Source organism: Xiphophorus hellerii, chromosome 18, assembly GCF_003331165.1.
Source record: "Xiphophorus hellerii strain 12219 chromosome 18, Xiphophorus_hellerii-4.1, whole genome shotgun sequence".
Taxonomy (NCBI): Eukaryota; Metazoa; Chordata; class Actinopteri; order Cyprinodontiformes; family Poeciliidae; genus Xiphophorus; species Xiphophorus hellerii.
In genome coordinates, this window is record NC_045689.1 from 11209495 (window position 1) to 11234785 (window position 25291).

Sequence of the window (25291 nt, forward strand, 5' to 3'; positions counted from 1 at the left end):
ATGGAGATTGAAAAGAGAAAAACACACACAGGTCAAGGAGAAAGTTGAGAGGACATTTACACCAACACCAACGCTACCGCGAAAAAGGTGGTGGCAGCATCATGATGTAGAGGCGACAGAAGACTTAAGTTGATTTATAAATATTTATATTTATAAATCAACCATACACATTTAAACCCCCTAGCATCATAGTTCGCATTGTGTACAGCACTCAAAGAAGTCTCTTCGAAAAAAAACGGTTGAAGCTGTCAGACGAGTGGATATGCTGAAACTTCTGAGCAAGTTGTTTATTTCCTCCTTTCGTCCGTGGAAAGACAATGACTGAAGAAGTGAGGAGGAGAAGGAAGAAGGGAAAAAAAGAAGGCCAAATTAAATGTGACGACTTAGTTCAAGCTGCAGCACCTCCCAGCTAATCCATTAAGCAACAATTCAACTCTAAACATACAGCTACTGCTACAATGGTTTTGTTCAAAACGTTCAGAACTACATGAAACTGCAGTGTTTTTAAACTAAATATCTCAAACAAACCGAGTTTTGTGGTTGTAACATCAAACGGAATTGTTATTGGATCGATATTAGCGTGGGAAGATCAATTATTTAGTTTCAGGTACCATCTTGAATGTTTGTGTATTGTAGTTTCTCAAATCTAACTGAAAAAAGATTAAACTTTGACTTGCTCTAAACTTATTTTTTGTGCGCTTTATTTTAAAAGAAAAATGCACACAAATTTGTTGTGTTTTTATGTTGTTTCTGTTCTTCATATTACTGTTAAAGTATATCATAGGCACCTAAACTTTGTCTAAATTCTGTCATGGGCTCAACAAAAATGATTCAAAGAGAAAACCACCAAAAAACCTAAAGCTCAAAAGTTTAATGATGTATCAAATTTAAATAATAAAAGTATTGGTATCAGTATCAGTATCAGTATTAGTATCAGATTCTGGTCCTGTATTTACTTGGTATCAGATCGATACCAAAACATGCAGCATCATACACTTCTGCCTCGTAGAGAGGAGTTTTATGTTGTAATGAGCCTAGTTAATACATAATGAGAGCATATGGGCCATGAAATGGGGTTGTGGTGTTCTACATTGCTCGCATGCGGTTCATGCTCGCTTTGCTTGCTTGTGGTTCATCACATAGCCTCCCTGCCCAACAGGGGCTCAAAAAAACGTGAGCTTGTAAAGGAATATTACAGATTGACAAGAAAAGTCAATCTCTTAAAGTCTGTTGATCTCAATGTAGAAATGATCAGTGTCTGAATTTGATGACATCTGCTTTCCTCTTATCTACATCAGAGTTGCTGAAACACAGCCCTCTTTTGTCATGATGTCAGCTGGTGTAAACACGGACAGGAAATGTAATCCTAAATGAAGAACCAGCTCCTCCTCTGCGTGCACCCACAACTCCGCCCTCATGTGACTCCAGCCAATCCCGTCTCATTCCGCTCCTACACAGCAAGAAAAAAGCACATTCGGGGGGCGGAAAGTCGGCGCAAGCGGTATAAGAGCGGGATAAGCATGGATTGTTTTTCTATCAACGTGTCGACTCTTCACTCCCTGACCAGAGACAGTGGACCCATGCCCAAAATGTGGCGTGGACTCGACAGAGAGTAAAGGAGAGTGGGGAGAAAACCCCAGTAACACCCGGCGTACACTTGCGCGCGCGCGCACGCACAAAAACACAGCACTGCAGCTCTCAGGTCGGGCCAGAAACCTTAACTGCTGCCCGCAGAGAAGAGCGCTGTCCCTCCGCTGTGGTGCTGAACCTTGCGGATGCTGACGCAGGGCTGAGATCCAAAGGGAGACGAGAGGTTTTAGAAGAGCCGCAGAAAACTTTGTGTGTATGGATTTAGAAGAAACAAGCTGCAGCGCTGAGCAGAAGTGATGGCCAGACCCCCCTCCAGTCTGACAGGCTTCAGTCCGGCGGTGTGAGCACAGCGGCGGAACCCAGCGGAGGACAGGGACGGAGGCTTTCCATCTGCGAGGTACGCTCTGCGTCTCTTTACACGTGGATGATTGCGGGAAGAAATGTAATAGATTACGCTTCTAAAGGGGGGGGGGTCTACATGCAGCAGCGAGAATGGGCTGCATCAGCTCCAAAGCGCCTGTTGGTAAGAAGTGCTTTAACTTGCTCTCCTAGAATTAAAAAAAGCACGATGGAGGAAGCCTGTTTTATCTTTTTTTTGCATTTATTTTGCTGCATCCTAACTCGACGCAGCGGCTATACACATGTGGATTTTGGACGCATGCTTTTTCAGCAAAGGCACAAACACATTCCAGCTGTGCTGAGTCACATACACACCAATAACAGTCAACACTGTTTCCAGAACTTGGAAAGTCTGATATGGTCAAGCCAGCCAGTCAACTCTTGAAGATATGAGGTCAAACCAAAAGACTTTAGTGCTTAGGAGGATATTAGTTCAGTTCATACAAGCTGGATTAGGTTGCTGCAGAGTTTTGGGTGGAACACCGGCACCCCTGTTAGGGTACCGTGATGGTGAAAAAAAGGACAGATGTATAAGTTGAACAAATATTTCTATTGATCGTTGAAATGGGAAACTTGGGGGAAATAAAACATAGCCTTTACCACTAGCAGGTGGGCAGTGGCCATTGCACCCTCCAGGGTTTCCCTTGGTGGCACCACTATCACATTTAAATGTAATAAAAAAGTAAATAAAAATGTTTATTGATCTTTGTCGCCAAACATTTTATGATATTACTTTTGCTGCTTTTGATTTATACAAATGATTAATATGAGTTGGGGTCTCAAAGCGATTGTCAAATTGTTTTTTTTCTTCAGAAGTGGCATAACACAAAGAATGTAACAGTCATAGTCCTGAATATGTCATGGTTATCTCTTGAAGCTCTTACTCTAGTTGCATTCCACACCGGAGGATTGTGCTCGCTCTTGTTGGTACTACACTTTTTCTTCCACTCAACTTTCCATTAATGTGTTTGGATACAGCACAATATGAAGAACCAGCCTCTTTAAAACGGATGTTTTGTTGATTACACTCATTGTGGAGGATGTCATTGGCTGTCTGCTGGACAACTCTTTCCCGTCTTGAAACATAACATTTCTGAATTTAAAAACACATTTTAACTGGTCTTTTGAAATGGAAAAATGTTCGGAGTTTTCACAAACAATAAACCAAAGCTTAGAATAAACATTTGAAATATACCTCTCTGTTTATTTATTTATTATTTAATTTACCTTTTATTTATACCGGTTGTCCGATTGCGGTTTTCGGCTTCAGTGAAACAAAAACAACTCTTGTACCGTAAAACACCGTGTATGGATTAGACTTTATTCTGTAGTTTAAACCCGTTTTTCCATGTGTGTGCTAACTTGGCGTATGCGTGTGTGGGGGTGTGTGTGAGGGTGCGTCGGCGTGTGTGCGTGTGTGTGAAGAGGGTTTGCGCTTTTACGGTTGCGGTGCATGGGTGAGCATCGAGGGGCTGGGATTCTGCAGCCTAAGCATCGCGATGCTGCGAGAGTTGCGAGACGCTGTGAGGGGAGCACGCCAGTGAGAAGCACACACACACACTGAGGAGCTGCTGACACCATGGATGGATGCACTGTTTAAACGGCTGTTAGGCTCGTGAAAGGCGCATCCTGACACCATGGTTCTGACCGCGCTGACCCAGTTTAGCTTCAAGGTAGGACCACGCTTCTTCTTCTTTCTTTGCTCCTGCGTTGACGCAAAATCCTCGGAGACTCTTATATGACTAGAAACGGAGTTTAAGTTAAGTACCTTTAAAATATCATAATTTATGCAGCTACTGGTTTGAAGGTTGCCAGGAGACAAGCCCCCAGCCCAGTTTGCTCTCAGTTTCTCCGCGGACCTTTGTCTGTGTCACCCAGACCCAGACTATCACGCCTGTCTTCCACGCGGGAAAAGAAGCATCAGACTCGACCCACATCATCGATCCATTGCTCCTATCTCATAATAAACACAGACGTTGTTTTCGCTCTAATTTTCCTGCGACCTTTAATTGCCTACAACCTTTTAATCCAAACTGATCACACCCATGATGGAGATTGTGACACCCTTTCTTCGCGTCTCCTTGTCACGGTGTGCGTAAGGACGGGTCCATCAGTCTCAGACACCCAGACCGAGCAGCAGCTCCGGCGCTCGCACGTCTCAATGCAGCCTGGGAGCGGACAGCAGCCACCTGTTTGCTGCTCTGCATGTGTGATAGGATCACTCTACCGCCTTATAGCTACACCTAGTGGGGTTGATAGCCAAAAAGTGCAAAAGACAGGAGGGAAAAAACAGAGAAAAAGAGGAGGGGATGGCGTCACGGCCGAGTCGAGGTCTCCCTTCCTGCGGTTTCCACGACAACAGAAACTACACGTAAAGAAGAGGCGCCTCTCAGCGCCAGGAGCGCAACTGACATCAAAATCAAGACGACTAATTTTACTTCACAGCTGCAGACGTCAGTCAGAAGAACGAGGTTATTTACAAATGTGTCCATTTTAGTTGGAGGCCCGTTTGATCAAAATACCGCACGGTCCCTTCGATTTATTCAGATCAATGATCCACAGCCCCGGGAGCTGCTTAAAGCACATCCTTGTTCTGGCGGAATATCGGAGTAATAGAAACCGACCTCCGTCCTCTCTACTGGAGGAGATTCGTGATAAATTTGTGCATCTTTCATACAGCCTGCCTGTTGCCGTCGTGACAACATAGAAGGCACAGATTCAAAGAAGTGTTTGGTCTCTTTAAAGATGTGGGGGAATCCTTAAAATACATTCATTGTTTATTGCAGAAGCAAATCCTCGAAATAAAAAAATAGAAAATTATAAATTAGTTTTGATTACATTAAATTAAGTTGCAGGAACAAATCCACTATTAAAAAATATTTTTAATCAAGTCACAGTTGATACATAATTAGCAGTTCGTTGTCAATACCTTTTTGTTATCTGGATAGAATATGGATATTTAGCCATTCAGCTTTGCACATCTTTCTTCCAGAGCCCTGAGTCCTCTATTACAGTTCCTGCTCACTAGCTCCCCCCACAGGTTTTCTGTAGGATTCGAGTCTTCAGACTGCTTTGGCCAAGGAAGAATGTTGACTTTGTGTCTGGTGAACCATTTCTGTGTCAATTTGGCTTTATGTTTGGATCTGTTTACTAGTAAGGACTGGAGTTTAACAAACGTAAACATGTTTATGATGGTAAGACAGAAAATGTCTTCTTGTGCAACTGGTTTTCATGTAGACACTATGTGATAGTTGTTATGGAGACCCTGGGATTACATTTTTTGCTGCAGCTGTTAAGGTTTGTTTACTTTGCTTAGCACTGTGCTGACAGTCCATGGTGACAAGAAGAATATAAGCAGTTGTCCAGCCAGCAGCCAGTGGCTAAAATGCATCAGCCACTGTGTCACATCCTATTTATACCTCAGGAAATAAATGGGAACTCAAGGAGTTAGTAGAACCTGCTTAAAAGAAGAAATTAAAAATGCTTCAGTTCCACTTATTTTAAGGATATTTTTAGAGATGAGAAATGGATGAGTTTGTCAAAATCAGTGATTTCTGCACTGCTTAAATTAAAAGCAGTTTTTCTCCATAAATATTTTGGTGCTAGATTATAAAAAGAAATTTATATCAACCCTCTTATAGATTCTTACTAGTAAATGTATCTGTGTCTGTAAAGGGTTAAGTGCTATCGCCAGTGACCGCCACGTTTTGGAAACTGCTGTAGAATACACGTGAGCATCTCTCACTCATCACAATTACTTTCATTAGGATGGCTTAGATTCAACACAATACATCCTAGGCAACTGATCTCATCACACCCAGTTAAATAGCACATATTGAATCCTCCAGCTGGGCAACCTGAGCTGATGGAGCTAAATGGCAAGTCTTTGACCAGACAGCAGAGGGGGGTGCAGGGATTGGCTGAGCGATCAGTCATCAGTGTTTGAGGTGGGTGCTGGTGGCTAATGGAGCGAGTTCTTCTTTTCACAGACAGTAACCAGAAACGGCTTCCTGCAGAGGGCTGGAAAGGAAAGCTAGGCACTGACATTTAGAGGCCCACCTCTCCTAATCTCGTTTTTTTCAAATCTGATTTGATGAGGGTGAGCGCGGAGGCCGGAGGCAGCGTGAGCATGTGGCCTATGGGAGCTGTCCAGGTGCTGAATTGCTCAGCGGATGGGAAAGTCGATTCTTAGTGTGCAGTGGATCAGCACTCATAGGTCTACTGTGGATTGTGTTGAGATGAGACTGACTCATGTAGCCAGCTCTAATTAAAGTGATGTTTTAAACCTGTTGGTTGTTATGTGATGTTTGCAGGAAGAATTGGACTAACACGAAATGTGTGCTACTAAAGGTCAAAAGGATGCTTTGGATATTTTTAGTGAAGACTATGTGAAGTTTTCAGTAGAAGCTCCCTTTCCTTTTGAAATAGTCTGTCATATTGCTTATAGCAGGCAAATATTTACTTCAGAACACTTCCACTTTTTAAAAACCTTTTGATTATAAAGAAGAAAAGGTTAAGGTGCTTAACGCATGAACAGCATGGTTTAAAAGGTGCATGGAAGTCACCCCTCAGCAAATTATCTCACTACACAACCCACAGTCTCTACTAGATAAGCTGCAATAATAAGCGTACTTCAACTTATGACCAGCTACGCATACAGAATGCTACATTTCAGAGCCACATGAAGAGTTTTCTAAAAGAACCAACTTGAAGAGGTTTTGCATGTGTCTACAGTGTAAAAATGATACAATTTACTGATATCTTTTCAATACCCAATCCGATTCCTCATTTCAACAGACAATAGCTGATTGAAACAAAATGTTTTATCCCCAATCGTGTCAAGTAGTTGGTGAATGGTTTGTTTCGGAGGGACTGCAGTGAGACTGTAGTGAGATAAGACACCATCAGGCTACATTTTGGTCATTGCCTTGACTGCCCTGAATTCCTGATGGAGGCATGGAGTTTAAAGCATTTTTCTAAAGCAGTACATATGGTTAGCTTAAAACTCATGGATGGCTGATTCTTGCTCCAATTTAAAAAAAACAAACAAACTGTCAACTATGAACCCTGTGAATACTTTAAAATGCTATGCCAATCCTCAAATGCAGACCTTTATTAGGTTTTGGAGTGAGAATGAAGTCCAGAGCCACTATGAGTTTTAAACCACGTGCTTGCTGTTACCTTCACGTGGCTCTCTTCCTCCTGACAGTGGCGGTTGATGGTTCGTTGCGCGTGGACTGGAGCGCGTCCAGCTCCATGTCCGATGTCAGGCTCCTGGGGAACACGCGGACCTGCATGGCACGCAGACTGATACTCGGTGCACCTCTGGGTGCTCTGGACTTCAGCGAGGTGCCCTGAGTTCTCTCTTTAATCAAAGTAAAACTTTACATTTAGTGTGATTCTACAGAATCTTGACAAGGGCAGCTAATTTAAGCTAACTAGTTCCACTATGACACTGCAAATGTATTTTGTTGATTTTATAAATTGATAGAGCCACAAAAAAATAATGCATATTTGTGAAGTGGAAAAAACCCCCATACATTGGCTTTCCACAATATTGACGAATCATCATCTAAAACGTGACCTTCCTTCCCAGTCAACAATTTGTAGAAACATTTGTTTTACAGCTTTAGATTTTCTCTCTTTGTCCCCGTCCACCTTCTTATAAACTCTGTCCCTGCAGAGGAAATGCTGTCCATGTTTGAATGTGAGGATGGTGTGTGTCCATTGTTGATTTGCAGTTTTAGTTTTCCGTCACTCAAAATTTTGCAAGTAGGCCATAAAGTGTAATTATTGTCTAATTAGACCAAAACTTCTTCTTCCATGTTTTCTTTTCTTGTTCTAAAATCCCATTAAATACGAAATATAAAACAAATTGGGGTGTGAATACATTTGAATGGCAAAGACTATCAGATTTGAAGACTATTTGCTATATAGTTTATTATATTCTACTCCAGATAGCTGTAACCAAAGATGAGAGTCTCTCTGTATGAAGGGGGAAATTTTTTTTCCCAATCTTCCAAATTGAATAATTACCTTATTAACGAAGCCATCCAAGTTTTGAAAATGCATCTTAGCCTCGGGTTCACTTTCCCTTTTATTGCTTTTCATTAACATGAACCAGTTGATTCCTAGTTATTTATTTTCCATCTAGCATAATTAACAATTATTTTTTAATATGAAGATTTAAGTGTGATGTAGCTTTTTTTGTCACAATAGTGACTTTAACTTGAGTTGTGCTTAAGAGGCATGTGGTCTGCTTCAATGCCCTGATTGATATTTTATTAGCCTGGAAAGAGTCCCAAAGCTGTTTCTAAGCTTTTGGGACTCCAGTGAGAGCTGCTACTAAAAAATGGTGTAAACACGTGACAATGGTAAACCTTCCCAGGAGTTCATGTTGACAACTTCTCCAGCAGCTCCCAAGAAGAAGAAGCTTTGAAGCACTGCAGGCCTTACTCTCATTAAAGCTCAGCATCCATGATTCTGTATTAAAATAAATGAGGATAATTAACAAGTTTCCCCAAAACCTTGGGAATGAATTCTCACAATTCTGCAAAGAGGAGTGGGTCGAAATTTTTCACAGTGAAAAAGATTCACTGCCAGTTAACGCAAACACTAAATGGGAGTTGTTTCTACCAATGATGGCTCAACCAGTTACTAGGTTTAGGAGAGCGATTACGTTTTCATATTGGTCAGTTTGTTTTGAATTGCTTTTTTACCCTTAATAAACAGAATCTTTGACCCAAAGTTTGTTTGACTATTTGAAACATTTACGTTGGTAAAAGAAATCAGTAAATCCCAACACTGTACATAAACAGTATGATTTCATCAGCAATCCTGGGGACATTTCACCCCACAGTTCTACATCTCTTTAATTGCATGTGGTAGATCATAGACGACTGCTTATCACCGGCACAGAGATGATGATGATTGTATGAATGATCATGTCTCCACCTGCTCCTTTTATCTTTGCACACCATCTGTGAGTCTGACGTAGTGCGGCGAGCCAGCCAGGCAATGATTAGTAATGTTTAAGTGATCCATTAGGAACATACATCCAGCCTCTGCCTCCTTCTGGAAAGGGGAGGAGATATGCTATTGAACACTGGCCTCCGTGAAAGAGGGGTTGGCTAGACTGCTGAGCTCCCTGCATCACAGCGGTGACCCTCTGTAATGCCTCCCATTTCCTTGAATCCTAGACAAACATGCTGCGTCTTTGATGTAACGATGCATTCTGACGGCTGATTGTTTCCTACACAATGCACGTCTCCTCCCAGGATCTCTGATCTCACAGAGAGCAGCGGCAGCAGCTGTAGCGGTCGGTCGTCCGCCGATGTTTCGAGTCTGCGACGTCATCAGCACATCAGCCACACATGCATGCAGAGAGGAATTGTTCCATGGTGACTGGTTGCCATAGAAATGTTCCAATTGTGGGAAAGTTAAGAGAAGGGGGGAGGGTTTGAGAGGGAGAGAAAAACGGAGAGAATGCTAGAAATGTGCTGTGCCGGTGGAGAATAAAGATCCTCCCATTATTTTCCACAGCGTGAAACAGATATCTGCATGCGAGTATTTGTGGCTCTCCTTCTCAGATAGTTTGGCAAATGGCTTCTAAATAGTGGTTCCCTACAGCAGGAGAAAGGGCCTCTGGATAAAGAAGCATTGTTGTTTCTCACAGTTGATGTTTGCTGAATAGAAAGCAAGAGAATGTTTTACTAATTAAAGCTGCAGAACTTGGAAAAATAATTAAAATAAAAAAAGACAATCTCCTTCTTTTCAGTCCCTATCCAAACTGTTAATTGTTTACTGCATAATAAGTTATTTATGTGAAAGCCACATAGAGAATTTATTCTTTTTCTGTAAATCACCAAGTCTTTGTGGAAGACTTGGTGCTTTACAAAAATTTCCATATCCCAAGAACTTTTTCATATTTTGCCTAATTACAAATAAGCCTGTCGCAATAAGCAATTATGCCATTAGCCAGCTATTACTTGAAAATGGTCTCAAATAACAATATAATCAATCATCACAGTAATTACCAGGGCAATCTATCATCCAGCAAAATTTGTTATTGTGACAGACAATAACCAATTGTTACTGTCTGTCACAATAACAAATTGTTATTGTCTGTCACAATAACAATTGTGACATCATGCTGAAAGAAACCTCAAAACATAACAAAGCCACCTCTGTGTTTCACAGTGAGAATGTTCACAGCGATGTGCAGTGTTAGTTTTTCCTATAGTTGTTAAAAAAATTATCTAAGGTCATTTACTTGTAAGTTTATTTGAAAGGTTATGTTTTCATATTATTATTCTGTTTGATGTTTTCTTGACTTCTCTCTTTTGTAGTACACTATTGACTATTTTTAGGATGTTTGCCTGGAGGCTAGAGACGTTTGCACATTCCTGTGTTGTCAGCTTTCTGTGGGGCTGATTGGTTGCGGTCAGCCTCATGCCCTTGTAAGGGCATGTCCACAGACGGTTCCAGAACATCCTGTAGTAAAGGTCATTGGTCAAATTCTTTGTGTGACTATGTGAAAAAGCCCAACCTCCTTCCTTGTTTTTTCTAATAAAAGAGCAGTGCAGAAAAAGATCTGGCAGAGTTGATCACAGACAGTGTTTGACGGTGGCTCTCCACGTCTGGGCTCAGCTCTCCTCTTCTGCAGAAAAGTAATTTGTGTCTCTGGTTGATTCTTTGCAGGTTAGGACCTAAAATAAACCTAACAATAGTGCTTTGCATTTTTGCCAAAAAGTTAAATGTTTTTCAGTTTTGTGTCCCCTTCATGGCCTGTGTACTGTCAGACTAATATTTAACCTTTCTGTAGATTCTTCCACCCGATCTGTAGCTCTTTGTAGCTCCTCTAAAGTTACTATGGGCTTTTTGGGATTTATAGATTTCTGATGAATAGTCATTTTGCAAAGACTCTGTAATTGTGAATAGTGGCTAAACCCTCCTGTTATGGTCGTTTCTGAGGTACAGCAATAATATTCTTGGGTCAATTTGACCCGGGGAGTGGTTAATCATGCAATAGTGTCAGAAACCAAAAAATTCCCCCAAAACATTTTTGTATCTGATTATTAACTCCAATACTAACCATTTCAATCAATATTTGTGCAATGATGCTTTTTTATTTCTCACGAAAAAAGGATGACAACAACTTACTCAGTTACTCATTTGGACATAAAAAATGGAATTTAAATTTTTTATGTCCACTGAAAAGAACCTAGACACAAAAAACAATATTTTCTTTGATATTGATCTTTTGTCATTTTTTTTATATTACATTCAGTTTCATTTCCACCATATCTAATTATTAATATGAGAATTCAGTGTGAATAGATGCACTGCATTTGTCCTATTGTAGCACTGTGTCTGCTGAGTGCAGCCCATGTGTTTCCCTGTCTGGTCGCTCTGCAGTTCAGTAGGGCAGTGGGAGAAGCAGAGGTGGGAGGGAATCGAAGGAAGAGCAGAGTCAGCCAAAGAAAGATGACCCACGAGCTCAGGGTTCTGCTCACCTTAAATAATTCATACATCTATATACTCCTTCATGTGTATATAAAACTTCAAATAGATCGCAGTTTTCCTGCAAACTGTGAGATACTTGTTTCCAATTATGTTCTGTGGTCTTTATCTTGTCTTGCTCTGTTGTAAAAACAAAAGGGATGAAAAATGTTGATGCGAATGCCAGAAAAAAACAGCAGGTTTTCATCAATACCACCCACAACGCAGTGAAAATGTTGTTTTTTTTTCAGCTGTACACCTTGAAAACAAATGAAATATACTCTGTTAAGGGTACACAACATTAAGTAGCACAGCCTTAATTTTCAGAAAAGACCAAGCAGAATATATCATCCCCAACTCCTCCCGGCTACGTGTCACGTCTCCTCCAGATTATCCTCCCCTCAGATGTGCGAGCTGCTCTGCAGCACAAGAGGATTATCCCGCCTCTGGGCAGCAGGCGATACAATCTCAAGCTTGGGATCCCCATTAATGGTGTAGGGGTTTTCTTTAAGAGCATTTTGCTAGTTGTTTGTTATTCAGGCCACTGTTTTGTTTTTATTAGGAGGAATTGAAAGGTCAAAGACAGGGTGCCGCCTTTGATGACCTGAGTTAATTATTTGTGTCTTGTGTCTGCAAATGAAATGCGCTGTGCAGTCGGCAGTGACTATTAATGAGAATTGGGGAAATAGGATTTAACTTCAGAGTGACTCAACAGTTTTAAAGTTAACTCTGTGAGGAGTTTAGTAGTTGAGGAATGTTTCTTTCAAATAAACTCAGACACCTGGTTCAGCAGGGTTTCTATATTATAATCTATAGAATTCCAGGAGGGTCAAATTAGTGTTTTCCAGATTCAGAAAGTTATTTAGATTTCCAGACTTTATTCACTTTTCCACTGTGTAAGTATTCTAACCTTCTTTTCTTTCTTGTTTCCCCCTTGATACTTCCTATTTTCTTTCCTTGCTGCTTTCAACCTTCTTACCTTCCTTTTGACTTTCCAGCTTCAGATTTTTCTGCCCCCTGCAGAAAAAGCCGGCACAAATAAACACGGTTAGTGCTTGTGGAAATATTCTTCCACGTAGCCGTCACATCATTCACTCTGCCTGACTGCATTGACCCACATTAATGACATGGAAGAGTCCGCTTAGAAAAAGGCTTTTGACTGTTGATGTGTCCATCCCTCATGTGAGGACAGGTGCGTCCATAAAGAGTTAGCAGACAAAGAAACTTGTCAACACCCGATACTCCTTCTGTGGTTTGACTTTACAGAGCTCAAGGCCTGGCAGGAGTGATGGATGGCATCAGTCTTTTGTCTCCTGTCTGCTTATCTTGAATTCTTTGTGAGACAATGTTTGGATGCTAAGCTGTATCCTTTCTTTTATGCCGTTTTAATCGCCAGGCCCATTTAGTTCCAATCAGTTTGCATGGATGGCGCAGGGTGTGGATAGTGTGCAAAAATAAACCAATCTATGGAACCGCGGGCCCTTTTTATGTTTTGCTTGCCTTTCACGTGTGTATCTGTATAGCATAACAACAATTTGTAATCCGAGAAGGATGGTCACTGTTACCTTAACTAACTGCAGGTTTGCTAATTAGTCTACACTCTAAGAAAACATGTGACATCAATGGCCTCAATCCATTGATGAATATTTGCGGTTTCACATCAAATTATATAAAATGGGGGCGTGCCGTGGTGGCGTAGGGGTTAGCTCGACCCATATTTGGAGGCCGTGAGTCCTCGACGCGGCCGTCGCAGGTTTGACTCCCGGACCCGACGATATTTGCCGCATGTCTTCCCCCTTTCCTGTCAGCCTACTTTCACATAAGGGACACTAGAGCCCACAAAAGACCCCCTGGAGGGGTAAAATAAAATAAATAAATTATATAAAATGATACATTTAAGTATATCTCTTGATGTTTTCAACATGTTTTTCATATTAAGCTCTTATATTAAATTTATTTTTATTCAGTCCACTCCGCTCTTATGCATCTAAACAGAATCCAGTGCAACTAGCGTGCATGAGAAGTCTTCTAATTAGTAAATGGAGTCCACCTTTTGTTAGAGAACAAACAGCACCATGAAGACCAAGGCACACAGCAGACAGGCAAGAAGACAATGGTCAATCTAGCCTTCATGGAAGAGTGGCAAGCCTTCTGCTATGATCACAGGCAGCACAGAAAATATGTAGAGGATGATGGTTAGATTTCTGGTTAGATTAGACTATTACTTTTTGCTCTACATGAAAATAGTGGAAAACTAACACTGAAATGTGGTGGTGGCAGAATCTTGCTCTGACGGTTCTTTTCTACAATCAGAATTAATAGGGAGATGGATGGAGGTAATTGCAAGACAATGCAGCTCAAGCTACAATGCAATAATCTTAATTAATGTGCATTAGTGTGTTAGAATGGTCCAGTCAAAGTCCAGACTCAAATCCACTTGAGATTTCTAGATACTCTAGCTAAGCTGACAGGTATTGCTTTATAATGATGGCAGGATTTATTACTTTGTGTTCATCGATCACATAACTGTGTCACATTCCACTCTTATAAAATGTGTAAATATACAAGTGGTGTGAATGTCATAGCAAAGAACTGCATTCACAAAGCAATACAAGTAAGCAGGAATGTGTCCCTGCTTGTGCAAATTGGTTTCTCATACACTGCCTGTGACTTATCAAGACTATGTGTGTGTGAAAGTGTGTGTATTTGTGGATGGTGAAGAAAATCCCTGAGTTTTTAAAAGAATATTAAAGTATGCCTGCTACTTTAACAACAGGATTCTAATTTGCACCAACCAGGCAGCAGAGGTTTTTCCTCTGAGTCAAAGCAGGATGTATTGAGATGTGGCTCACATTTCCGCTTTGCTCCTGAGCGAGTTCAAGACCCACTCATTTATTTCTCTTCATTTCAGGTGAATGTTGATGACACCGTTGAAATGCTACCAAAATCAAGAAGAGCTCTTACCATTCAAGAGATTGCTGCTCTAGCTCGATCTTCTCTGCATGGTAAGTGCAACGGTTCATAAAAACAACTTGCTATGATACAGTAAAAGGTACTCCGCATGCATGTACTGGACCTGGTTTAGAATAACTCCTGATATATGTGTCCTGCAGGTATTTCACAGGTGGTCAAGGACCATGTGACGAAGCCTACAGCCATGGCGCAGGGCAGAGTAGCCCATCTGATAGAGTGGAAGGGATGGTGCAAGCCCATAGACACTCCGGCAGCTCTGGAGTCAGACTTCAACTCTTATTCTGATCTCACTGAGGGAGAGCAAGAGGCACGCTTTGCTGCTGGTAATCATTACGTTCACTATTTGATGGATGTCTTTTTGCGCTCCACTCCAAGTCATAAGTTGCATGAGCATATGGAAGAGTTATTTACAAATAACAAACTCTTGGTGGCCATAACGATGCTATGGTTCTTTTAACAATTATGTGGAGATATGTTTAATAAATATTTAGTTAGGTACCATATCTGAAAGAACTCAAGTCTATGACATGTACAACACACGTAGAAATTTAGTGGTGAGACTCAGTTAAGAATTTTATTCAAGTTAATTGCAGGATCTGTTATTAATTAATAAATCAAAACTAATTGCATTTTAATTGAAAACTATATCTTGACTAAATAAGCAATGTTTTCCATTTAAAACCCCCTTTGTGTTGCTAAATTACTGTATATATACACATGAGCTCATCAACAAAGACATTTGTTTTTAATCTGTTATTTAAGTTATTCATCAATCAGATTGGGGCAAAATGCTTTATGCCCATTCAGCTTTCAATTGTTTCAGGGATCTCTGATCATTTATTTAACTTTTTCGAGAAAATTCTTTAGAAATATGGACTGTGTATGCTGACACTAGCATTGGAGATGTCTGTGTTTACTCCTACATGTTTTGCATTGAGATGGTATTTCAGGTTGGAATAGCTTCATTAAGAGACTAACTCCTTTTTGCACAACTTGCACACAATAGTTTTTCAAATGTCGCTTGTGCACCTGATTTACGGGCCTACCAGAAACGCGCAGATACTAAGGTATGCCAAAGAAATGCAATTCATTGTACTGAAAAAATGTTAACACATTTAAATCAAATTCATTAATTAAGCTAAATTAATGTCATAAAGGCCAGCGCTTGTAGAAATCAATGTAAACTGATCACTATCGGACTGGCTTGCCTGCATAATATTGTTATTGGATCTCAGCCAGATTCACGCCTCAACAGAGTCAGGTGACTTTGTAGAATTGATTGAAATACACGGACGTTACATGTTAACATAAACTTATGCTGCATTGCTATTTCCCGTCAATACATCTTAAATGATCGTAATATTTGTTTGACATCATCTGTAGCATGCAGTATTTTACAGCTTTACTTTAAAGTACTTCACAGGGCTGTGACAACAAAACCCCACTGAGTCAGAGATTTAAGGAAAATAATCCATATAATTTACTAAATTAGATTCTTAACATTTGTCAGTGGCATTGGTGTGTCAGCAGATGGATGTGTGTTATAAAGACTTTGCAGCATTGTTCAGTGCAGAGAAAGGAGGAAATAATTTCTTTAGCCTAGAACCTGATATTTTCATGCTACTATATGTTACAGCCATGTTGGTTCATAGTTAGAAATGTTGCAGTTTCACAATAAAACCTCCAAAAAGTTCATCATCTTTGCCTTGGCATGGACAAAACAAGACTTTTGTACATTGCTTTTTAAAGAAGCACTGATAATGAGGTAGGAAATGTTGGAGGCATCATTTAAATATTTTCAGGGACGCACAACGCTCCAACTCCAATATTTTTCAATATTCTTTTACATCTCTACTTCACTCTCACTCATGAATGTTAAGCTTTTGACTTGTAAAAAATGGTTATATAAAATATCTTATTATATATGGATAGATTAAGATGTTATGCAACACATATATAAATCTGCATTATAAGCATGCTGGGAATGGCTTTTGCACGTGTGCATGCTGGCCTTCATATTAAACGGTCAAAGAAAGTGAAAGAATTTTTAAAAGGACTTTTCACTCCATTAATTTTTTGGACCAGAACAAACATGCGTTTTACAAATTTTTTTTAAAGAATGACTTTATTGAATTTTTCTCATCCTAACTCTTCCCCCTCTTCAGACTGTTTAAAATTTGTTCATCTTTCAAAGCACTCACTTAGAGCACATCTGTGTCCTCTTTCTGCTACCAACTAACCTCGTCTCTGACTTTTCTTTCATCCCTCCTGCCCTTTCTGTTCATTATTTCATCTTTGTGCTCTTCTACCCACACTGTCCCTCCTTGTAATGCTTCTTTTTGCCCTCTGTAACACCTCTTTTTCAGTCGTTTTCACTTGCCGTCTGCTCTCTATCCGTTTTTTTGCTCTGTCCCTGCAATGCAGACTCTCAAGGTTAATTTGCACAGTAAGGTTTTGCCCCTAGCTAGTGCTGCCGTGACTGAGCAATTTTCCCCTATGCCTTCTCTGTTCTGTGAAGGCAGAACAGAGAAGGGTATGAGCATTCACAGGACATCTCTGCTCCTTTAGACACCTCTCTTAACACATTAATAAACTATTATTATTATTCTCCTCATTGAGATGTAAGGACTTTTATTACCACTTTGGTAAAGATGTACGGTATGAAAAGTGTAATCTCAAAATCTAGCTATTAATTTAAGTGTATTTGATCAGTAGGAGGTGAAAAATCCCATCTTAAGTCATAATTGCTCAATAAAATGACTGGTGGTCCAATTATCGGCACCACTACGCACTTAGATGCACGTTTCTTCGATGCCATTTCAGGCTCTTTGACTATTCTTCACAATCTTTCTTGACAATCCTGACTCAAGTTTCCTCTGTTATGCTCTCATCACTTCAGCTCAACTCACAGGTTTTCTGTAGTATTGATGTCTAAGGGCAAAGATGACCATGAAGAAAGCTTGATTTTATACGTGGCAAAACATTTCTGTTGATTTAGACATTTGTTTTTCATCACTTTCCTGCTGAAAGAAACAGCGATGAAATATTTTTACTTAACTCCTAAGTTTTTATTGAAGATATCCTGGTATCTAAAACTAAATCAGGATACCACTGGAAAATAGACCATAAATTGGCTAAGTATACTCTGATCAATTCAAAAGACAATAAAGTAGAACTTTAAGTAATTCTATAGGGTTAGGGTCAATGTTCTTCATTTATTTTAAATGAATTGTTATGTGTATCAGTTGCTGGCTGTGATAATAATAAAGAAATACTTAACAAAGGTTTACTAATGACAGCACTTCTTTAATGAAAGAATTTGCAACACATTATCAAATTGACCTGTGCGGCACCGGTTCACATAAAAACTTTCAAGTACAAATGTTACAAGGTGGATTTTCAATATTTTCTGCTACTGCAGTAGAATAGAAATTTATTTTTGAGGGTTCTTTACCTGGCCAATAGGTTCAATTCAATTAATTTTAATTGAAAAATACTTTATTAATCCCAAAGGAAAAGTAAATCTTGTTGTAACTGATCTAAGGTTCTTAAAAGAGTTTAAATGTGGTCGATTCTGTGACGTAGTTTGAACTGGGCCGCCCAATTCTCTTTATGAAGTCATATCCTGACAGTATCATGATTTATGCAGAAAATGACACCAATACTTTTCATACTCAGGTGTTATGTTTGCATGGAAACTGCACAGAGCCATCTCTTCACTTTGCATCATCAGTGGTGCCCACTTCATTGAGTTGCTGCCAGTTGTGCTGACTCTTATTATTTTTGTCAAGTTGCAATCCACCAATGGCGTGACGGTGAGTGAACATTCGTGTTCAAGTTACAGAATAAAGTCAGCATGTGCAAAAATGTGATAAGTAAGTGTTTGGTGTGCTTGTGCGCGGGGGCGTGCATGTGTGTGAGTGAGCCAGAACACACTCCGGTATACTGTTTGTGAGTGTCTGTGTAGGAGGCAACTAGGGAACTGAATATGCAGGCGGCGATGTTCTGCTGAAATACTGAGACAAATACTTCTACTCTACACTTTGTATGAATGAAGAGATGAATGAAAGAGACAGTTATGCAGTGTCTGACACAGCCAGGCAACTGCTTGTAGGATATTGTATAGCATACTGAGTAATAATACCAGTTTTATGGTATCATGGTATCTGCATATACAATTAAAAATGTACAACGTAACCAAATTGCTTTTAAATAAACTAGAAAAGCAACAATTTTCCAAATGCTGCAAAAATAGACAGTGATCAATTGAATGACAATATTATGTTTACCATAAACATATGATGCGTAAGACTTGTTGATAATCTAAATACTAGTCAAACAATTTTGTAGACCAAATATTTAAGAGGTAATGGGAAGCTCTCTGAGTAGTTCTCTCTCTCATTTTGTGACATTTGGTAATAATATTGTAAATAATTTTGGTATTCCTGTCTGAGCTAAAAATGGTTTATCTTTTTATTTCAACTATCAATCATGTCAGTGTTGGTTCTCAAAAAAATGCTTTATCTCTGACGACAACAAGATGCTGATAATGTGATATCGGCAGGTTCACCACACTGCTGGTCCTCCATCTTAAAATCTTCAGATCAGGAAAATGATTGGCTGAAAACAGCTTACCTCCCTGGTGTTGCCACTATTCTCCCAAACATTTGAGTCCAAGAAAGCTGGGATATCATCCTGTGAACACAATGTGTCACAACTGAATAGGGTTGAAAACACACTCCTTCACACACCAAGATTAAAAACAGTATCAATGCAGAACACCTCCTACATTTCATCATGTAAGAGTTGCACACACCAAAGTGCAAAATGTGTGTTTCATGTGGGCACCCAGTCTTAACTATTAAATTCCTTGTATTGGTTGTGCATTGATTACATTAAAATGAATGTTAGCAGCATGTGAATGGCTTCATTCTAGATCTAAAGCTCAACCTGCACAGCTCAGCTCCGTCTGTAGGAGGATGTGCTGCTGTTTGTGAGGAGGGTTCAGGGTCCAGCCACAGTGAGGGATGAATGGGTGCATCGATCTCTCTCCCTGTGGGAAACGTCGCATGAATACTGAGCATTGAGCTGAAGAAACCGACAGGGAGACATAAAGAAATGAAGACCAAGGAGAGGAAAATCAAAACGAGGGGAAAGCGACAGGGCTGAAAGACTGCTGGGAGGAGAAAAAGAGAGAACATGAGGAATCAAGGACAGCCAGCTGATTCGATGGAGAATTTTATTGAGAGAGGCGATTGGAAGGAAGGCATGACATGGAGGAGAACAGGGGCGAATACAGAGCAGGTAGGAAGAAGGAGGGGGAGCAGGGTGACATTAAGGAAACAAGTGAGTGACTTCCTGTCTCTGACTGGCAGCTGCCCTGATTGGAGAAGATAGGTCACTCAGATCTTAAAGGCTATTCATGGGAGCCATAGTTACACAAAAAATAAATACACACACACACACACCCGCACACGCCCACACTCACCCCGACAAACATGCATCGTTTCTTGGCTTTTCACTTCTATAGCATGCTTGTGCTTGTAAATTGTAAATGTTATGCCCTAACAGAACCAGATCCTTTGGTGATGGATGCTCTTCCTTTAAAACCTGCAGTCATTAAACTGATAGATTTATCAGCCTAGTTTAAGTGACAGAGATTCTCTAGGAACAAAAATAAAGAGTTGACCTATTTAATCTGGCCTTTATAGCTGATGTTTAATTCTAAGCTAAAGACTAATGAAATGTTCAGACCGATCTGGGACTGTAGGATTATTGACATTGATGTCCTTTTCAACTGATGACTTTGTTTTATTAGGTTGGTTTAAATGCTTTGGAATTGTAGGAACAAGTAAAAGTGTTTTACGCTCCTCACTCCTCTGCCTTATGATTTTGTATTGGATGTGACTTTTAATGCTTTCTAGAAAGGATTCAAGAGATGAAACCTTTATATAAACTAGAAACACACAAATCTAGCTTTTTTCACTAATGTTTCCCTCACAGATTGAGCTGGCACTTCTCCTCTGTACCTCCTCCAGCTCACAGTCTCAAACTGACAGAGCACAACTAAACACCAAGCGACATCCATCTTAACTGCACCAGCCAGGTGACGGCTGACAAACCTCGACTGTGTTGGGAATGCTGTCATTTGTCCACTCTAACGCCACATTGTGCACCACACCTCACACAGATCTGTCAGTCAGGCAGCAGATGACGCCGAGGCACAATGCAGCCTCCTTGTTACCATGCCAACCGTGTAATTGCCTGTGTGCATGTACGAGCTCATGTGTGCCGTTTGTGTGTCTGCAGGTGTGGCAGAGCAGTTTGCCATCGCCGAGGCTAAGCTGAGGGCCTGGTCCTCTGTGGACGGCGATGAGTCCAATGATGACTCATATGATGAAGACTTTCTGCCTGCCAGCGAGCCCACCACACAGAGCACAGGTAAATACACGCACACACAGGCACACACAGCAGCTAAATCAAACCTCATTGATTCAAAGCTGAATTAGACACCCTCTCCCATATCCATCTGTCTTTTCTTTCCCCCTCTCTCTTTGTCTTTCTTTGTCCCAGTGCCCCAGTTTTCATCCTCTCCTGACATTTTTCTGTTTGTCTGTGCAATTTGATACCCCTCCTGCAAGTTTAATATCACTTCCTCTGCTGCAGAGGCAGCATCTGTGTGGGCATTGTGTGTTAGTGGGTTATAAAGGCACTCGGCAGTGTGTGCACCGGAGCTTTCATCTTCATTACACACATCCGCCAATGCACTGCACTGCAGTTAATAACATTCATATATTCACCAGTAGCTTCTTACCTTCTGGCAGACCATATTTAGTTGGATTTCACACATGCAGACCTGTGTGTGATGACAATAGACCCTTGAGGAAATATAAGCCAAGTTGCTAATACTCTTGAAGCTCTAGTTTTACTTCACAGCTGCCTTTCAAGGCTCCAGGTGTTATCATTAAAATAAAATATATTTTGATTTAGTATAATGGGCCTGTTCCCATTTCAAAGGTTATGAATACTTTTGCAAAGCACTTCTTCTTAATACTGTTTTGTTTTGATTCTAAGATTTTTATCTCCATGAAATCCTTACGTGAATACTGAGATACAAAGAAAACAAAGGTACATTTGTCCAAAAGCTGCAGCATTTTATGGTCTCAAACTCCAGTCCTCAAGATCTGGTGCTGCACCTTTTAGATGTTTCCCTGCCTCAGCACACCTGACTCCAATATTAGATCATTAGCATGGGTCAGTAGAGCTTGACTGCATGCTAATGAGGCAGCTTCACCATTTAATTCCTGTGTGTAGGACAAGGGACACATCTAAAAGTTGCAGGACTCCGACTCTTGAAGACTAGAGTTTGACACCCTCTGTAAAGTCTTCTCTGGGAGTAGTTTTATAGGTATACATATTTCTTATTTCAACATCCCAAAAAAGGTATTAGCTTTACCTCCTCTTTACTATATCATTGTTGTTGTTCTTTCAAGACTTTATGCTTACAGTTTGTGTTGTTCTCTTTAGAACTGTCATCTTATCCGCCGTACTTGAAGGACCTGATCCACAGCCAGCTTTGCCAGCACCTGGGCATGCAAAGGCCCTGTTCTGAGAGCAGAGGAGGTATCAGCGAAGGGGGTGGCAGCAGAGAGCCCTCCCCCACGGCGGGCTCTCCGGACACGCTCTGCTCCAGCCTCTGCAGCCTCGACGAGCAGCACCCGCTGCTCCGCGATCTGAGGACTCATCGTGGTAATCACGCCCAAAACAACGCAGCTGAACTTGCTGCAAAGATCCTGTCTGCGCTGCACGGAGGGGAGGAGCTGCTGGCCCGACTTCAGAGGGTGGGACATAGTGGGCCTGGTGGGGGAGACTGTGGCTTCCACAGCTTGAGTGGGGGCGGCCGGGGCAGCAGGTCCTACGGAGGTCAGGATTCTCCTTGCTACTCCATGTCTTACTCTGAAACATATCTGTCACCTGGTGAGGATGATGACACCCCCTGCAAGGACTATGAAGGCACTGTGTGCCAGAAGGAGGTGGAGGGCCAGGGGGTGGAGTACCCTCCTGACTACAACCCACACAGGAGGGTGTCCGATGTGGCCTCCTCAGGGGTTGTTTCCCTTGACGAGGAAGAGGAAGAGGAAGAGGAGGAACTGGAGGACAGAGCAGAAGAGCCGAACAACCAATGACTCCTTTTTTTCTCATCTCAGTATTTGGGGAGGGGCTTCTTCATTTTCAGTGACAACTTCCCCTCTTCGTCATGGTGTCTGAACAGTTTGAACCTTTTGAATGATGCGTAAATCAACTGTCTTTGCCTTACACTCGCAGCATCTCAGCTCTCCTCTCCATCCGTTAAGTGCTTTGTCTCCATTCCACGTATTAACACTTTTTGTTTTGAAGGCGTCCAAACAATCCTTTTTCATCAGTGCGAGAACAGTGAGGGCTGGACTAGGCGCGGTCAGTGACTAACTCTCGGGTATGACGCCCACAGTTTTTCGGCTACGTCTTCTTCGGTGCAGTGAAAGGACTCTGCTCCAGGCAGACGGATCGACCGAGAATCCAAACCTCTGACTTATATCTGCATGTTTTCTGCAAGTGCTGAAATCAATGGGCTGACCTGGGCTCGAGCACGTTTTTGTAATCTCAGCTGTGCTGTATCATCCCTGCCCATCTCTCCCTCTCTCGTGAGTGAGCAGGCTGACACTGCATCCTGGCACCTGTCCTCACCCCATCCCTCATCTCCTAACCTCTTTCCCCCATCCTTTGCAAGAGAGTAAATAGCATCGTTCTGGGCATGGCTTGCTGAGTATGCCAAACTATTTAACCCTGTCACTGTCAATTATGAGCAAATGCTGGAATGTCTTCAAAGTGACAGGAAATGGTATGTATTTTAAAAAATAATCATGTGTTCCAAATGATATGACAGAAATGATATGCTTTTGATGTACTAGTTTTTTATCAGTCATGTTGTTGTTCATGTCATCATCATGATGGACAGCTGGCATATTGATGAACAGCCGCGCAGTGTTCCTCGGTGTTTTCTGTGGAGGAAACCTGAACTTTGCTCTTGAAAAATAAAAACTCGCAGCAGGGACACTGGAAACACAAAGAGAGAGAGTTCTTGAAGCGACGCCTCAACGATGGATGTTTGGCAACAAGCGACAGAAACCTATTTTCCTGTGCAGAGATGGCTTGCATTTGGAGATTTTTCTATATTTTTGTATGCGTTGTCTTGCTTTGATCTCCTTGCCTATGCGGCGTGCCAGTGTATGTGGTCTTTGCACGAAGCTAATGTGGCTGTAGATTTCTCCTGTTCTTTGTTATCACTGTGTGATATAGTCTACTGGGAAAAAAACAATACAAATGTGAAATTTTCCTTTTTTTTCAAAAGAGGATACTGTGATACGGTTTTTTGCCATTTATCATGATCCTCATGAAGAGCTCGTTTTTTTGTTTATTTAAAAACTTCTAAATACTCATCTTTTCTTCTCATGTTGACTCTTGAAAAGCTTTGCCTTTTTATTCTGTACTCTCCCTTTCTATAATGCTTGCAAAAAGGCATGTAATGTGACACGTTAAGAGCCTACTTCGTCCTCTCCATGTTGATGTACCTGAGAGAAAGTGTCTTTCATACAACTCAGGAAATCCCTTTGAACCAGAGCATGGATGCATTCATTCCCACATGCACATAGGCATGGGCTGGTTGATGGTACCAAAAAGTTACACTTTCAAAACAGCTAAGAGTTTCTGTCATACTTTTCCTAAAGTTTAAAATGTCATTTTTTACTATGACATCTATTCTGTACCCGGAGTGAATCACTGGAGAACTACAGTCTGTAGCTTTTCAGTAAACTCATGTCCTCCCTATTTTCTGACCGAAGTCCTGCTGTGGTCAATCAGCAACAGAATTAGCAATACTCAGCAACTATAAAGCAGAAACCAGGAGTGAAAGGTCTGAATCATTTCAGACCAACAAATCTGAGAGTCAAATTTGTTGAGCCTCAAAATGGTCAATAAATTTCACCATTTTGAGGGCAATACATTGTAACACATGATATATCATTGACACATGATGGTATCATGTCAGAGGACCCGATGGTAGCTATGGCTACACAGTAGCCATAGCTACAATATGGCACTAAATTCAATATGGTTGAATTTAGTGCTCTAGCACATTAGCATTAGCTCATGTTAAATGCTACAATAATATAGTGACTTAGCAGAACTAATATTTATGATTAGTGCTTTAGGGTCAATGCAACTAATTTTAGTTAGTGCTACCCACCAATGATGGCATGAAAACATAATTTAACCTAATTTAAAATTTGATAAATGTTTGTGCTCTTGTATCAAAATGAAGGAGTAACTATACTAACATTGTTATTTTACCATAGGTAGGAATAGATTGTTGCTTTTTTAAATTTAAATCACAGTAGTTCAATCTTTCTATATTTGTATAAATCCTTTGTTTTGACATCATGACACTGTGAAACCAAGGTTATCATTTGAGAACCTGCTACCGGCCCATGCCTAAATGTACCAGCACCACTCCTCTTTCACTCTCACCCTGCATGTGTGCACATGTTCGAGAGAAACCCTGGAGTGAGTCGTCATTTTCTACAGTACAACATAATTCAAGCACAGACTTGATCCCCACTTCTATGCTTTTTGTTCAAAGAAGCCTCAATGTGTGTGTTTGTATTTTGAGATTTTGTGAAATTGTGTGTCCGACTGTGTCTCGTAAGATGTCAGCAAGCGCTCCCAGCTTGCACAGTCAATTAATTCCAAATCCCCTCCAATGCAGCGATTCCCTTTAAAACAGTGTTTTGGG

At 40.9% G+C, this 25291-nt stretch overlaps 1 protein-coding gene and 1 long non-coding RNA gene across 5 annotated transcripts in view; both read left to right on the forward strand.

The window, feature by feature from the left end:
- The first annotated feature begins 1487 nt into the window (after window positions 1–1487).
- On the forward strand, window positions 1488–23958 carry fam131ab (family with sequence similarity 131 member Ab). Of its 4 annotated transcripts, none has more exons than XM_032590701.1 (6): window positions 1488–1987; window positions 7199–7338; window positions 14402–14495; window positions 14604–14786; window positions 20773–20904; window positions 21991–23958. In XM_032590701.1, the coding sequence occupies exons 2-6, from the start codon at window positions 7246–7248 to the stop codon at window positions 22647–22649; spliced, it is 1161 nt and encodes a 386-aa protein (XP_032446592.1). In that variant the 5' UTR covers window positions 1488–1987; window positions 7199–7245; the 3' UTR covers window positions 22650–23958. The 4 variants fall into 4 exon arrangements, with proteins under 4 accessions (XP_032446592.1, XP_032446595.1, XP_032446593.1 ...); XM_032590702.1 differs by lacking the exon at window positions 1488–1987 and adding an exon at window positions 3374–3662; XM_032590704.1 differs by lacking the exon at window positions 7199–7338 and having other exon boundaries at window positions 1489–1987.
- Window positions 2070–25291, forward strand: part of LOC116737516 (uncharacterized) — a 32820-nt gene continuing 9598 nt past the window's right edge. Inside the window, exon 1 of the long non-coding RNA XR_004342838.1 lies at window positions 2070–2113. This is a non-coding gene — a long non-coding RNA (uncharacterized LOC116737516). The remainder of the gene's footprint in view (window positions 2114–25291) is intronic.

What these genes read in the sequence shown, in the direction of transcription:
- fam131ab (XM_032590701.1), top strand. Translation starts at nt 7,246, where the DNA reads ATGTCCGATGTCAGGCTCCTGGGGAACACGCGGACCTGCATGGCACGC. An exon ending in GTGCTCTGGACTTCAGCGAG is followed by an intron (nt 7,339 to 14,401) that starts GTGCCCTGAGTT and finishes TCTTCATTTCAG; the next exon opens with GTGAATGTTGATGACACCGT. An exon ending in GCCCACCACACAGAGCACAG is followed by an intron (nt 20,905 to 21,990) that starts GTAAATACACGC and finishes TGTTCTCTTTAG; the next exon opens with AACTGTCATCTTATCCGCCG.